Source organism: Herpailurus yagouaroundi, unplaced genomic scaffold, assembly GCF_014898765.1.
Source record: "Herpailurus yagouaroundi ecotype Mexico unplaced genomic scaffold, PumYag 530, whole genome shotgun sequence".
Classification (NCBI taxonomy): domain Eukaryota; kingdom Metazoa; phylum Chordata; class Mammalia; order Carnivora; family Felidae; genus Herpailurus; species Herpailurus yagouaroundi.
In genome coordinates this window covers 2164872-2180155 of record NW_024412747.1, presented here as the reverse complement: position 1 = coordinate 2180155, position 15284 = coordinate 2164872, and the positions used below count along the sequence as shown (strand labels likewise).

Genomic DNA, 15284 nt, shown 5'->3' with positions numbered 1-15284 from the left:
ATAAAATAAAATAAAATAAAATAAAATAAAATAAAATAAAATAAAATTCAAGGTCAAAAAATAAAATAAAATAAAATAAAAGGTGCTGGAGAGTCAAGAGCCATATATGATTTATGTATACTCCATGTATATAACTAGAGGATACCAGAAGTTCTGTAGTGTGGTCCTATTATGCACGTCATCTGTCATATTTCAGATTATTTGTTCATCGCGATGCTGTGTTCTTGTCTTGACATGCTCTTAGGAGGTGGAAACCATCCCCTGCTGGTACCCTATGATACACTGACAGCCAAAGAGAAAGCCAAGGATAGGGAAAAAGCACAGGACATCCTCAAGTTCTTACAGATCAATGGATATGCTGTATCCAGGTAAAAGCACACGTGCCAGTATATACCCTTGTTATAAAGACTGACCGTTTAAATATCCCCATCATATTTAATGTTGCAAATGATTCAGGACCCGTTTAAATCTTAGTGCTACTATTTAGTATGTTCAAAATAAACACATCAGAAACATAAATGCCCTTGACTGTTTACCACCTACCTGATTCCTTTCACTACTTAGGTTAAATCCCATCCATCATTTAGGCAAAAATTGGGGGCAGAAATGACCCACTGTTTCTCTAAAGTGAGTCTTTTTTTTTTTTTTTTTTTTTGCATAGTAATAGAGTTACTCACTACAGTTTTATATCATATGCAAAGTATTCCTTATAAATTAAATCTCACTTTTGCCTGTAGCTACAAGAATATTAGGTAATGTTCCACATTTGTATATACCATTTATACTTTTTAAGCAAAATTTTACCTTCCAGTAGTCTGTGTAGAAACTGGTTTCCATGTTTCATTTTTGCTGCTCTAGGGGATTCAAGGACCTGGAATTGGACACACCTTCCATTGAGAAACGATTTGCCTATAGTTTCCTTCAGCAACTCATTCGCTATGTGGATGAAGCCCATCAGTATATCCTGGAGTTTGGTAGGTACCTACATCAGGGTATAGAACAGCACAGTCTCCTGGGCTGTTTATGGTCTGTTCCCTGGTGGTATAAACACTTTCTATCCAACCTAGTACTAAACAGAATCTAGCAGTCAGTAGGCAAACACATTTTTAGGGATTGCATAATTTACAGAACTTAAAAAAAAACTGAACACATCATTCTTTTCTCCTTACAATGTTTATTGGCATTGATTTTTTATTTTGAAAGACCCGTTGGATGGATATCCCAATCTAAGGTACAGTTAAATCTTCCCTTTTGAAATTAATTGCCATGCTCTTGAAAAACCGGAAACTGTGCATCCCCAAACTTTCCAGGCAATGTGAAGCCCTCAAGTTTATCCTGTGTATGGATACACATTTATAGTAGAATATCTGCAATGCAGAACACTTTACTTAGGGTCTTGTTAGAGTAAAATGAAAGACCTCCTCCCCCCACGTGGCCCACCAAGTATGAAAAGAATTCCTTGTTTTAACTCTTAGATTCAGATTTTCAAGACAGCCTCCTCTCACTTCTGTTATTTCATGATTGTCCTGAGTACCATTGACTTGAAATTCAAGTTGTTAGTTACCCAGCTTCATGTCGGGTCGTCTTCAAGCCACCAGTTGGTATTAAGATAGAAGGAAGTAGGATCTGGCCCCTTTGGAAGAACAGAGTGTTCTGGTGATTATCTTTTCAATTTGTTTTTCATGCTTTTTTTTCTCTGTTTTTATTTTTGTTTTTTAATCCTCATTCTTTCTCCTTTTCAGTACTTTCCCCCAGCCCTTCATCCTCGCCTTAGCAATAAACTCATCCTCAACAAACCCATCCTGACGAAGGAGTCTTCTTTACTACTGTTTTCTTAGAATTTAGGACTTAGTTTTTGGCACAGTGTCAGATTAAAGTTCATAGAAATTTGAGCTCTGGAATTTACTTGTTCCTGGTCTCCCGTATCCCAAATGCGATTAAAGATTTTCCAGTTGAGTGTCCTTCTCTTAAAGAACTTGCCCTCTCAATCTGTTCTTTATCTGCAGTGCGGATGCTGTGCCTTGGCACTCTTCTTAACTACCTTTTTTCACAAAAGCCAACTGTGCAAACTAATTTACAGTATGTAATCTTTTTGTAGGTCCTGCAATGATTTTTAAAAAATTTTTAATGATTTTTTTAATATGATTTATGAATCATTCTGAAAAGTAGCCACATTAGTCTCAGTTAATGAAATTTGATCCAACAAACAAAAATGAAGCTATGGTGAATTTTTAAAGCTCTTATGCATGCAAATTAAATATTGAAATTTCTCAGGCACATTTAAGTGTATCTGAGATGAGTGGCAGCTCAAGTTTACTCTTCTTTTTGGCAAGAGAGAAGAGAGAAAGCAAAATCAAGGGATTAAGGAAAAAAAACTTTTTAAGCTCGACATGGGTAACAGAAACAGAAATTCAGAGGGTAAAATGTGTTTGGGTTTTCTCCCCACTGTGTTCAAGTTTCTGAATAAAGAAGTGTTTGTGCAGAGGGAGTATTAAGAACCTTACTTTAAATTCACCCAGTTAGGGCACTTCTTTATTTCCACAGGATAAAGGGTGTGGGCAGAAAGTGAGGCTAGATCCATAGAAAGCCCAAGAAAGTAAGGTGTTGTTTTACTCAAGAAATTAAGGAGCCGAGGTCACAGGCTCCTTTTTCGGATGGCTGTGACAGAGAAAATGCAAGAATTCTGTTAGAGGAGCAGAGGTGGGACCCTTTACATTTATTTTAATTGCCAGTTTTCATTGTCACTGCAAGGAAAACTTCTAGATGTCTTCTTTTGTCTTTAAATTTACTGCCTTTGCAACACATTGGAGGCTAATGGCCGTAGTAAGAATATGCATACGCCTTTTTCTGATTTTTGTATTCCATCTAGACCACAGTTCTCTCCATCAGCATTTTGCACAGAGGCATTTTTGTTAAAATGTGTAATGTAAATGCATAATGTAAAAAGGGAAGATATTTCCAATGTAATTCCTTGAACTGTTAACGTATTTTGTGATGTGCAAAATTCCGTCTAGACGTAGCTTATATGGGAAAGTCCCGTACGTGGATCCAGCCACTTGGCACAATATTCTTGAGAGTAATATTCTTAATGTAAAAGTGATGCCTGCGAGTGTACAAAAGCCGTGCTTTTCTTTTACTCATTTGCTGGAAAGAGCATTGTTCTGATATTACAGAATATTCTCTCAATTTCCTAAAAGTCATCCCAAACTTAATGTTTCAGATTTTACAAAATCTGTCTCAAATTGCTTTTATTTCTATTTGCAAAAGAACTTTTTTCAAGCAACAGTTTGCTTCTTACACAATAAGAAATCTCTGCTTACAAATGTTACTAAAACTGTATATCCGGTTGTGGATATATTTTGCTCTCGTGTGTGTCTGCATATCATCCTGGTTATTAGAGTTGATGTCACCTCCTGTGGATGCGTGAAGGAGGCACAGAAGGGCCACTTCAAAGCTCAGTGCATTCGGTCGATCAGTTCTTAACCTTTTGAACCATGGGGAAAACTCGGGTGTCTTTGCTTTGCTCATGGAAATTATCTTGTGACATAAGTGAACTTCTTTACTCCTGAGCAGAATGTTAATTTGCCAACCGAATATTACGGTCGTGGTCCTCCAGCTCATCCCAGGCTGGCTTCCTGCAATTTTTCACTTGGCATATTAATATTGTAACTTCTAGTCCCAGCAAGAAGCAACTATTTTTATTAGAGGCTCACCAATCTAACAATCTTAACCAATTTTTGTTTACTGAGTTTATACTCACTGTTGTCATCCCTGGTGAGCTCCTTTCTTACCGAAAGAAGATGCGGGGTTTTTATGTGACTCTATTCCACTTTTCCCGCTACGTTGTCAAGAAGCTTGTAAAGCTATGCCAGTGTGTGTGTGGGCTGTCCTCGATAGATTTTTTTATTACGATTTGGGTACTTTTGAAAATCCCTTTTAAAAAATTGTCATACTGCTGAATGAAGTTAGCCTTGATATTTTGGATGGGTTTCTATGTTCGCTTTCCTGGGATAACACGTTCAGTGATGTTATAGTGATGTGTTCTACATGTTGCTTTTTGGGTGGAAGATCTTGTAATGTTTCAAGTAAACAAAACATGTTCAACAACTCTTCATTTCTACAGATGGTGGCAGCAGAAGCAAGGCGGAACATTTTCCTTACGAGCAAGAAATCAAGTTCTTTGCTAAAGTACAGTATACACTCCATCTTGTTTTTCACTCCATGTGTTTGTCGACCGAATATACCCTTTAGATCTTTGCCTCTTTACGGAGCGTACTGGTCTACCAGTGTGAGTTCTACTAGTAAATATTTTGTGGCACAGGAATAAGTGCATGAGTCATGTAGGATGAATTTGCGCCCAGAATACTCGGTCTTATTTTCACTCCCTGCTCTTCCTGCCGTAATTCACAAATCACTTCAGTCTGTAGGAATCAAAGTTCTCCTTACTGGGCTTTATCAAATGACAAAGAGGAAAAATAATCTACTTCTTCAGTTTGGTTGTTAGGATTTAAAAATGTACGAGCATTTCTTTTATAAAGGGGAAAAGAATTCATTTATAAATTATAAATTTAGGAAGTTGTACATGATAAGAAGCTTTACTGTGTAAGCTTTATTGTGGGACCCTTGTCCTACTCCTTTACAGCAGAGGAAGCTGAGGATCAGAGAGGGTGAATTGTTTATATGTAAAGTCTACCCAAATATCGTTCTTCATTCCATTTAATACGAATTTATCAAGAGTTTGCCCTAGGCCGCAAACATTCATGACTTCCTTTCAGCCAGTCAGGAACATTCATGGCTTCCTTTCAGACAGACTTCCTGTCTCCAGTCAGGAGACAAAGTGTTGCAGATTCTCCTCATTGGGTCCATTCACTGGCATAACATGTGCTGCGTGTGTCCAGTCTCTGTCAGGTGTTAGACTACGTCCCGGGGATTCCTGTTGCGAAGACAGAATGCCCTTGGGAAGCTTTCCTGTTCAAATGATGTTGCACTTAGCCTGAGGACGTAATGCTTTTTGTCAATTTATTTTCGAAGTCCTTGCATTTGCTGGTTCCTAGAGATCATTTGCAAAATGGCGTGTTGTTTTGATTGATTCATATTTGGCCTCTTTTATATGTTTTCAGATTTGTGCCCTTTATTGTAAGGGAGATTTCTCTTGTCTTTTCTTTCCACTCAGTATAGCACTCAAAATCCGTATCAAGCATCCCAAGTTTATCCTGGGATGCGTATTGTTAGTTATCTATCATACTGCATTATAATCCCCCCCTTGATAGCCAATTATTACAAATGCTGTATCCATGGCCTCTAATCATACATTTAAAATACATTCTTGTATTGCCCTGTGTACCCCTAGTGATTTTGTTTGCAGACACCTAATGTGGTTTTATTTCCTCTGAGTCTGTAATCCATTCATTCACATATTTATTGACTAGCTATTATGTGCCAATCAAAATCCAGGCAATGTCACAACTTTCAAGGAAGATCACAAACAATTTGTATGTTGCTGTTATATATAAATATGCCATATGCCACATTGTAGGAAAAATGTAGTTAGACTTGAGTCTAAATACTGATAATGCCAGTTATTTTTTTTTTCATTTATTTATTTAACAAATATTTATCTAGTGCTTGGTGGAGGTCCCATAAAGTCCTAAGTACTGGTGACCCAGGGGTAAACAAAGGAGGGCAAAGAGTTGTTCTAGAATCCAGGAGGGCACAGTAATGGGAAACAGACCCAGAAATGTGTATTGTTCTTGTGTATTTTATCGACTCTTATGGAGAAAGACGTTCAGAATCACACGTATTAAATGCAAAATTGCAAATGATGTTCTAAGAACAGAGAATATGGGGCTTTTACCTAGTTGAGGAGATCAGTGGACGGTTATCTGATGAAGCACTGAGCTGAGGCCTGCAGGAAGAGTGGAGTGGACGGGTTACGGGGTGTGGGAAGAGCATTTCAGACATAGGGAATGGCATGTGCAGAGCCTTGTGATGTGAGCACACAGGGCAAAGAAGAGGAATTCGCCAAAGGCAGCAGGATTAGCATGCGGGAAAGGCCAGGCAGCTCTGAGAGAGGCCAGGTGAGAACACTGGGGAGGTAGGTAAGCGGCAGTGTGACTTTGAGTAGGTCACTCACTTTCTGCACCTCAGTTTAATACCTGTAAAACGGATGATGATGCTTGCCACACAGAGTAGTTACTAGGAGCAGTGAATTGACAGTGTGGAGTTGCAATTCTCACACACACACACGCATGCATGTGCACACACACACACACACACACACACACCCTCCAACCTCCCCCCACACCCGGGACTAGAGATAGCAGGGTAAGATTTGGGAGAGGCATACTCTCAAATCGTGCCAACTGGCAGGGCTATCGATACTGGGGGACTGCTGCAGGTGGACGGAAGTCTGGCTGCCCCAGAGTCTCCGTCCACCGTGTAGATCTGTTTTCTTTTCCTTTCTTTCAGGTTGTGCTTCCTTTAATTGATCAGTATTTCAAAAACCATCGTTTATACTTCTTATCTGCAGCAAGCAGACCCCTCTGTTCTGGAGGACATGCGTCAAACAAGGAGAAAGAAATGGTGACGAGGTAAAGAGCTACACAAAATAAAGACTGTTGTTGAGCGAAGTGTATTTGCATTTGAGGAAGAGCATCTGGGGACCTTGAGGTGGGAGCATGCAGTGTCTACCCGGCTTCCCTGACCCTTGGCCCCTTGGGATCAAACACGGAGGAGGATGCTCTCTACAAGTTAATACGTGTGTTCTAAACGTTGAGTTTTCTTCCATTTTGCTGCTAAATATCATGCTGAATAGAAGGAGTAAGACCCCCATCACAGAATCCACAGAGTCATCACCGCATTAGTATTTGTGATAAATGGTGCTTTTTCTAAAAATTTTTCTAACGTTTATTCATTCTTGCTAGAGAGAGAGCGCGAGTAGGGGAGGGGCAGAGAGAGGGAGACACAGAATCCGAAGCAGGCTCCAGGCTCTGAGCTGTCAGCACAGAGCCCCATGTGGGGCTCAAACCCACAGAACCATGAAATCACGACCTAAGCCGAAATCAGACACTTAACCAACTGAGCCACCCAGGTGCCCCAGTAAATGGTGCTTTTAACATTACTTCCTCTAAAATTTCTGAGTCTACTATATTTGCCACAATTTTGAAGAATAAAGGAGTTTTTCTGGAGGGCAAAATCCCATTTACAGAAATCAAATTTTTCAACATTTGTGTGTAAATCATGACCTATCTTGGAAGAAAATGACGTAAAAATATGTACCTTTCTGAAGATTTGCCCCACTCAAGTTGGCAATTTAGCAATGCTTTCTCATTTCTGTTTAAACCCAAGTATTCCTCATAGATTTATTTGTGATTCTGCTGGGTATTTCAAGTCTGATTTTTCAAAATACACCAAAATTTAGTACATATGTGATCAATTACAGAGCAAATCTATTTCTGTATTATCAAATTACACAGGAGTCCATACCAAGCTTCTAGATTGTATTTGAAAGAAGTTTCTATGAAAATGAGTAACCGAGATAAAGCAGGCTACAAGCTTTCCTTGGACTTGACTTTAATGATATGTGATGTCATGTGATGTCAGATTGCAACCGCGTTAAAAATGGCCCCAAACTTCTTCAAATAATAGTCTTCCTGTGAAGTTGGTATAACCGATTATAGTTAAAGTAACAGAGAATCCATCCATTGACGCACTTTGTTGCCACCACCTTTGTTACCAGAAAAAAGGGTGTGAGGGGCTACTTTCCAAGGTATGAATCTCCTCCTGACTTTGGAGTGGTCTTCTTTCCGCTTTTCCTGGGAAAGAGAGGCCTGGCTCTCTGCATTTCACTAGTGCCCTAATCGCTTCACCAGCCCACCATCCCCGGTGGCTAGAAAATGCCAAGGCATCAAGTTACCTTTCAATACCAGAGAGCCCAGGCTATTGCAGTCTCCTCACCCCCGCCCCCTTCCCCCATCAGAGTAGGATTTTGCAACAGCAGCTTTGTTCCCAGAGTTGGTAACTTGGGTATCAGTCAATTATGTAAACCAAGAGAAATACAATCAAAGAATATAGGAAAGAATACAAATAAAAGTATGCAAATTCTATTCCCCCCCCCCCCATCATGTTTGTATCTCCATTCCATTTTCATTCTTACTCTGAGAGCTGTTCACTGACCACAGAGGTAACTAATTTTCCTTTGCCCACTGCCCCTCATAGAAGAAATTGGAAGAGCATCGCTATTCTGTGTGAGCCTCAGTTGATGTGGTTTGGGGGCCTGAGACGCCCCCTCTTTATTAACGCCTCACCAGAAGGTTTTCTGTAATTTCATCTTCAGATTTTCTCCACCTCAGGCAACAAGGACCGGCACATTTTATTTCTCCCGTTACCATTTCCAAAAGAGAAATGGTCTCACATTCCAACATATAAGAATGAGCTGCACACTGATAGAAGTACCTTATTTCATCACAGCCCTTGAGTACCAAACATAGGTAGATTTTAACCTCAGAAAAATTCTGGGATGAAAAATGAATAAAGTTCATGATAAAGAAATTACGGCACAGGGAAAATGCTGTCTGGTCATTAACATTATGATGGATGCAAATATATCACATCTTAGGACAATGGTTATTTAAAAAGTAAAAAAATATATATTTATTTAAATAATATGGATCAAGATCTTTAAAAAAACCTCTAAATTTGGGTGTGTAGAAGAATATTGGTAGGGAAGAAACTTGATTTTAATAGTTGTGTCCCTTGGGTAGCATAGTAGAGGTGTTTTTCTTACCATTTTTATATATTTTTAAAGTGGAAAAAGTCTTACTTTTCTGATCATAAATCTGTGTCTTAAAACAACCCAGATCACCGTCACACTAACAAAAACCAACTACAAATTTTTTAGACATGTTACAATGGGATCACTGAAATTTTATAAATGTGATTTCTTACCACTTCAGTTAAATATTACTTTGGCAGGGAAAATAGGTTAAAAAGAAAAAAGGATGAAATACAAAGAAAAAAACCCCACTGTCCCTGCTACTGTGAATAAGCAGTCATGCCTTCATACCCATGTTGAACACTGCAGGAGTAGTTTTAATTCGTATTTAACAGTTGCGTGTAGCAGTACGGCATGGGTCTAAATTAACCTCCACATTTAAGAATGGGTTGTCGCCATTAGATGTGTGGATACTTCTTGGCACTAGAAATCATATGGCGAGCATTTACTGTGTCTAAAGTCAGCACCATCATGTCTGTGGAAAAGAGGAAGGTGTGCTCTCTGCTCTCTGGGAGTGTAGCTGGCAGTACCTAAGTATGTGGGTAAAAATATAATTCTAGTAGAAGAAAGCCATGCAGTGCTGTGGGATTCAAGGACAAGGAAGACCACATTGGGTGGGTATGGACAGGCTAGAGATATACAGAAGACAAGATCATTCAGAATTGACCTTCAAGAATCTGTAGGTTGTAGATTAAGAAGGGGGACTATTTTCTACGTGTCGATAACGTATAGATAGAGTGTAGAACATAGCAATTTAGGGTAAGTGTGGGTGACGTAGATTCATTATAGAACCCTGTCATTGATATTAACTGCTGGAACAAGGCACCTTCTTCCTTTTTTCTTTTTAATTTTTATAATTAATCTTTTTTACTTAATTCATGAGCCCTATGAAGCCATTGGGATAAAGGGCAGTCTGGCCACAAAAGTGGGATTGAGAAGTGTGAGCTTGCTAAGAGGCCATGACAGCAATGCAGGCTGTCGTGAGGGAAGTGCTACCTTAAAGAGGTGGTTCTACCCACAGATCCATTCAGCACGCGTTTCTGAATGCCTGCCATGCCGTGCCCAAGGTGCCGTCCTAGGACTGAGGATGATAAACACACACATATAACGATGCAGTTCCAATTAAGTGCACTTAAAAGTGCAGCTGAGTACCTGCATACATGTAGCGCTAACCACTTAACAAGTTGTGACGAGTGCAATGGAAACATATATGAAGTACTGGGAATACGGAGGAGATGTACGTGGAGAGAGGAGTTGGATGTGGGAAGCACGGACGAGAGAAAATCACAGACCTTGGCAGTGGGTCATATGGCAGGTCCCCACGGTGCTGGAGTTTCAGTGCTGAGTGGTTGGAACAATATTGCTGGCAACAGTAGAAAAAAGAAATGACGGAGACCTGGTTTTGAGAAGAAGGGGTTCAGTTTGGTTAGGTAATTACTGAAGCATGGCAGGTTATTCAGCCGGAAATGGCATATTTGGAGATTATCTGTACCCATGTTATGCTCACAGTTCTGGAAGCAGATGAAGGGAGAGTAGACAGAGAAGCAAAAAGGTCTGAATCCCAAACCTTAGAGACTCATTACATCTGAAGGATTTTCAGAAATGGTTCTTTGAAGAACACTGAGGATGATTTATTAGAGAAGAAGGGGAAACATATCGCCGTAAAGCAGAACTGAGAGTTTCCCAGATTGAAGTAGTCAGTGATGCCAAGTACCATAGGCAGCTTTCCAGGACCGAGATTGAAAAAGTATTATTTGATTTACTGATCAGCAAGCACCGAGAATTTCTAGGGAGTGTTTCTGTAGAGCAGTGAGACATCAAAGCCAAGGAATTGTAGGTGCGTTATGAATTCTTTTTCTTAATTGTTTTACTGTTTATTTTTGAGAGAGAGTGTGTGCATGTGTGAGCAAGCGAGCGCGGTGGGGCAGAGAGAGACGGAGACACAGAATCCAAAGCAGGCTCCAGGCTCTGAGCTGTCAGCACAGAGCAGAGCCCGATACAGGACTCGAACTCACAGACCCTGAGATCATGACCTGAGCCAAAGTTGGATGCTTGACCCACTGAGCCACCCAGGCGCCCCAATGAATTATAATTTCTTAAGAATGTTAGTAATGGAGGGATATACATACACAAAGAGAAGACAGTATTATGGAGAATATTTTTAGAGAAACTATAGGCCAAAGCTTATAATAATAAAACCTTATAGTTGATATACAAACTCCACTCTAAAAGTTGATGATAGCACAGGAGGGGAAATAGATACAGTTTGTCCTTTGTGAGAATCTGGTTTTCTACATATCTACATATTTCTATTTCTACATATCTACATATTTCTATTTCTACATATCGGCTACTGATTAGGAACAACCAAAGTTAAGAAGCATTGCTATTTTAAGAAGTCATTTTTTTCAAACAGGTTCTCAGACATTCACTATAATCCAACAGAATCGGACACAGAATAATGCTGTGTTTTTCATCACAGGAAAATGTCCTAGGTCTGGATGAACTGGGTTCAAACATGATCCTAGCATTACAAATTCAACATCATCTCAGAATGTTTCACACTGATACGACAGAGTCTCAGTTCATAAGAAGTAAAACGAGATCACTTAAAACAGGTTGATATACATATAGGGATCCAAAATATGTACAACTCTGACAAGTGCTCACTCTCTAGAGATGGAGACAGATCGTTGTTGAATTAGCATAAGGCTCAGTGGGTCAGAGCACCTGGAGAATGTTGCTTATTTTATTATCTCTTTTTCTGTTTACATTATAACACAGAGACAGTGCAGCTCAGGAGGCTAATATCTCATTTTAAATATCATACCTGCTTGAATAGATCATTGTTTTAAAAACTTTTAGAACTGCTAGGAGACGACTCAAGACCTCAAATTCACTGAGAGATTTGCTGATGCATGTTCTCTTGGAAAAACTGTACGATACCCTTTATAGTTATTTTTCATTAATACATTATTCTGCATTGTTACAGAAATGAGAGATGATAGCCAAAACTTACTGTTAAAAAAGTCAGCATCACAGACGTGATTCTCCGTCTCCTTTCTCCAGTCCTGCCGTGAGCTCGTGACTCCATTTTTTTTCCATGGCATCGTCCATATCCCCAGTCTTGGGGAGGGCATGTCTACACACTGCTGTTTATGGGAGAGCTTCACGAGACAGAATGGGGCAGTCAGGATCTAGCTGGGACAGTCAAGCTGGATGTGGGTGGTGTGGTACACATGGGTCATCAGGCTAGAGCTTCCATCAAGTTCTGGCTACGCAGAGCCTCTATCTGAGAGCTCAGAAGTGTTTGGGTAGATGTGAAAATAGTATCATTTGCAATATGGAAGGTTACATGTCATGGTAGAGATTTGCACATGACCCCTAGGAGAGGCTGGAAGGAACCCTTTCAGCTTGGACTGGGAGTGGTGAAGGAGCACTGGGTTGTTAGCAAAGGCTTGTTGGAGTAGACATGTCTGTTGCTGAATCCTGAGGGATGGATAGAAGGGAGCATAGCAGGGAAGGGAGTGAAGGGTATTCCTGAGAAGACCTGGAAGGAGCCCGCCAGACTGCAGCCTGGGGACAAGCTGGGACAATGGCAGGTCTTTCCCAGGTTCTGATGTGAGAGTTAGTACATATCAGTGCTGTCCTGCTGAATGCAGGCCACCCTTATTTGGGATCTCCCACGGCCGATCCCCAGGAACACAGTGGCCCAGAAACTTGCTCTGGAGGAGATAGAAATAAGCTTAAGTCAAACATTAGCATGAAGAGCCCTTGAAGTTATTGCATCTGCAACATTTTTCTGAGTGATTATCAGTTGTTCAAATTCTATCTCTACCTCACTGTGTTCAAATTCACTGGATGCTTTGGTGTATATGGAAGGGGTATGCTCACGGTTGGAAAGAAGGAAAGTTCAAATGATAAACATACTGAACCTTAAAGTGACATTTCATGCCCCAAGTGCCATACTTCTGATTTTAAATAATAATCCATAACAACAACAACAAAAATTCTAGAATTTCAGTGGTACATTTGGGCAGATAAAATTTTAAGCGTTTTCCTTGTGCTATTTGAGTAGTCATATTCTTAAGGGGTTCATATAGATTGCTTTTATATTAATTAGCTTTGCTTTCAAATTTTTTTTGGTTTCTTTACTTATAATATGTGCTTTTTTAACCATGTTTGTTAAAGATATGCACTCAAAGATTCTTTCTTTAATACCTCTACTCCACATTCTGCTCAGAAAATTGATTCTTTCTGCGTGACATCATGTTGCTTTTTTCCTGCTCATATATCAGCTGTTTATTTTTCTTTTTTTTTCTTCTTTTTTTTTAAATTTATTTTAATTTCTCCCTGTCTTTTCTATCTTCCCTCCCCCTTCCCCCCTTTCTCTTTTGTTTTTCTTTTGTCTTCAGCCTATTCTGCAAACTTGGAGTTCTTGTCAGGCATAGGATTTCACTATTTGGTAAGGAGACCCTTGCAACCAATACTAGCATGGCCATCACTTGGTTTTCTTTGCCAATTTTGCACTGTGTTGTGTGCTGCTATGTTGCATGAATGCATGTTTGCATGGCTGCATGCATGGTTGTCATAGGCCAAGATAAGGTCCTCGAGGTCGTTTGTAAGTAGCATTCTCTATGGTGAAATTGAAGACTGTAACTTTTTTATGCTGGTCCAAAGCACATTTGAAAATCAAAAGGTTGCATTATGAAAGAGAAAATGAATGGACATGGCGGCTTCTGCCATCTTTTATTTCGGAGGGGTGAAGTGCAACTGGGCCCTTGAATTCATTTGTCTGTTTCTGATAAAGAATGAGCTGTCATAAGTCAGAAAAAAATTTTTAACTGCTCTTCCTCTTCTTCTTCTTTTTTTTTTTTTTTAATGCTCTTGACTACAGATTTGCATGTTGACTGCATTCCAGACATTGTAGCTTCATGGTAGAGGCAGTGAGGCAAGGACCTCCCGTGGCAGAAGTGACTTTTCTAGCATCACCCACCCCATAGTTAGCTTTTGTTTGTGTCTGAGAATTCGCGCGACTGAAGTCCACGCACCGCGCACCTGCTTTTGGACAGCCATGCAGGGCAGTCACCCACATGCCACAGATTCTCCTTGCCGTGGGGCTTTAGGACTCCAGAGCAGCTGGCAGAATTTGTGTTTTCATTTCCTGCATCTGCTTTTGTAAAGCACGAAAGCAAACTTTAGCTCTGTGCACTGTCGGTTTTGAGACAGTGTTGGGGTGATTTTAGTAGTGAAATATTTAGTGTACTGATACAGATGTAAGTGCAGTTCCATTCACAGGAAACGCTAAGGGTTAAGTCATTTCTATATAAGACACAGTGAATATTTTTTAAAGTTTATTTACTTATTTATTTTGAGAGAGAGAGAGAGAGAGAGAGAGAGAGAGAGAGAGGGAAAATCCCAAGCAGGGTCTGCACAGTCAACACAAAGCCCAACACAGGGCTCAAACTCAGGAATCGTGAGATCATGACCCGAGCTGAAACTAAGAGTCAGACGCCTAACCAACTGAGCCTCCCAGGCGCCCCTGTATTTCATTTAAATTGCCTGAGTTTTTGCATTCATGTTTAAGTTGTGCCACATCATTGGGCAAAATGTCTTCAAAGTAATTTCTAGTTGACTGATTTTTGTTTGACTTTTCCTCGACATAGAAAAATTTGTATGAACATTGTGCAGACAGAATTGTTAGAAACTCTTCAACTTTCTCATAATAACAGTGGATTCAAGTGTCCTCCATTTGTCCTCCGAGAGTGCTGTCTTAGTCTGTATCGCTCTGATGGGGACCCCTTTTCTCAAGGGCAGTGTTTACTTTCTTACTGATGAGCATGGTAATATTTCCGTTGTGCTGTTTCTAAGTTCTTACCGTAAATTCTTGGCTTCTTAGTTTATATTTCACTATAATTTCTTTTAAAATTTTTCTGAGGTGTTCCATATATGGAGCAAAGTACACAAATCTTGAAGACAGCTTGATGATACAGTTTGTTGAAATTTTCCATCCACGCATACATGTCCATTTGCTCAGATCAAGACATAAAACATTTCCAGCACCCCAGAAGCCTCCCTTGTGCCATTTCCGGTTTATAACCTCTGCAAAGGCACTACGTATAGACTTCTTTTACTGTGGATAAATTTTGCCTATTCTTTAATCTCCTATGTTTCTTAAGGGCCTAGTAATTGAAGATAAACGCATTGATGAAACTTGTACTACCTCCCCATGGAGACAAGCCAGACTTTAACATTCATACCATCCCTACATGATGCTGATACTCCATTTAGGCATTGTATTTTAAATCCTGTAGCCTTGGGGCGCCTGGGTGGCGCAGTCGGTTAAGCGTCCGACTTCAGCCAGGTCACGATCTCGCGGTCCGTGAGTTCGAGCCCCGCGTCAGGCTCTGGGCTGAGGGCTCGGAGCCTGGAGCCTGTTTCCGATTCTGTGTCTCCCTCTCTCTCTGCCCCTCCCCCGTTCATGCTCTGTCTCTCTCTGTCCCAAAAATAA

General features: G+C 40.1%; 1 protein-coding gene across 13 annotated transcripts in view; it reads left to right on the top strand.

The window, feature by feature from the left end:
• Positions 1-15284, top strand: part of RYR2 (ryanodine receptor 2) — a 768472-nt gene that overhangs the window by 596379 nt on the left and 156809 nt on the right. For all 13 annotated transcript variants that reach the window (XM_040464903.1, XM_040464902.1, XM_040464892.1 and 10 more), the window contains 5 exons: positions 245-368; positions 859-974; positions 4124-4188; positions 6469-6590; positions 13189-13238. In XM_040464903.1, the coding sequence (XP_040320837.1) occupies positions 245-368; positions 859-974; positions 4124-4188; positions 6469-6590; positions 13189-13238 (477 nt within the window). The remainder of the gene's footprint in view (positions 1-244; positions 369-858; positions 975-4123; positions 4189-6468; positions 6591-13188; positions 13239-15284) is intronic.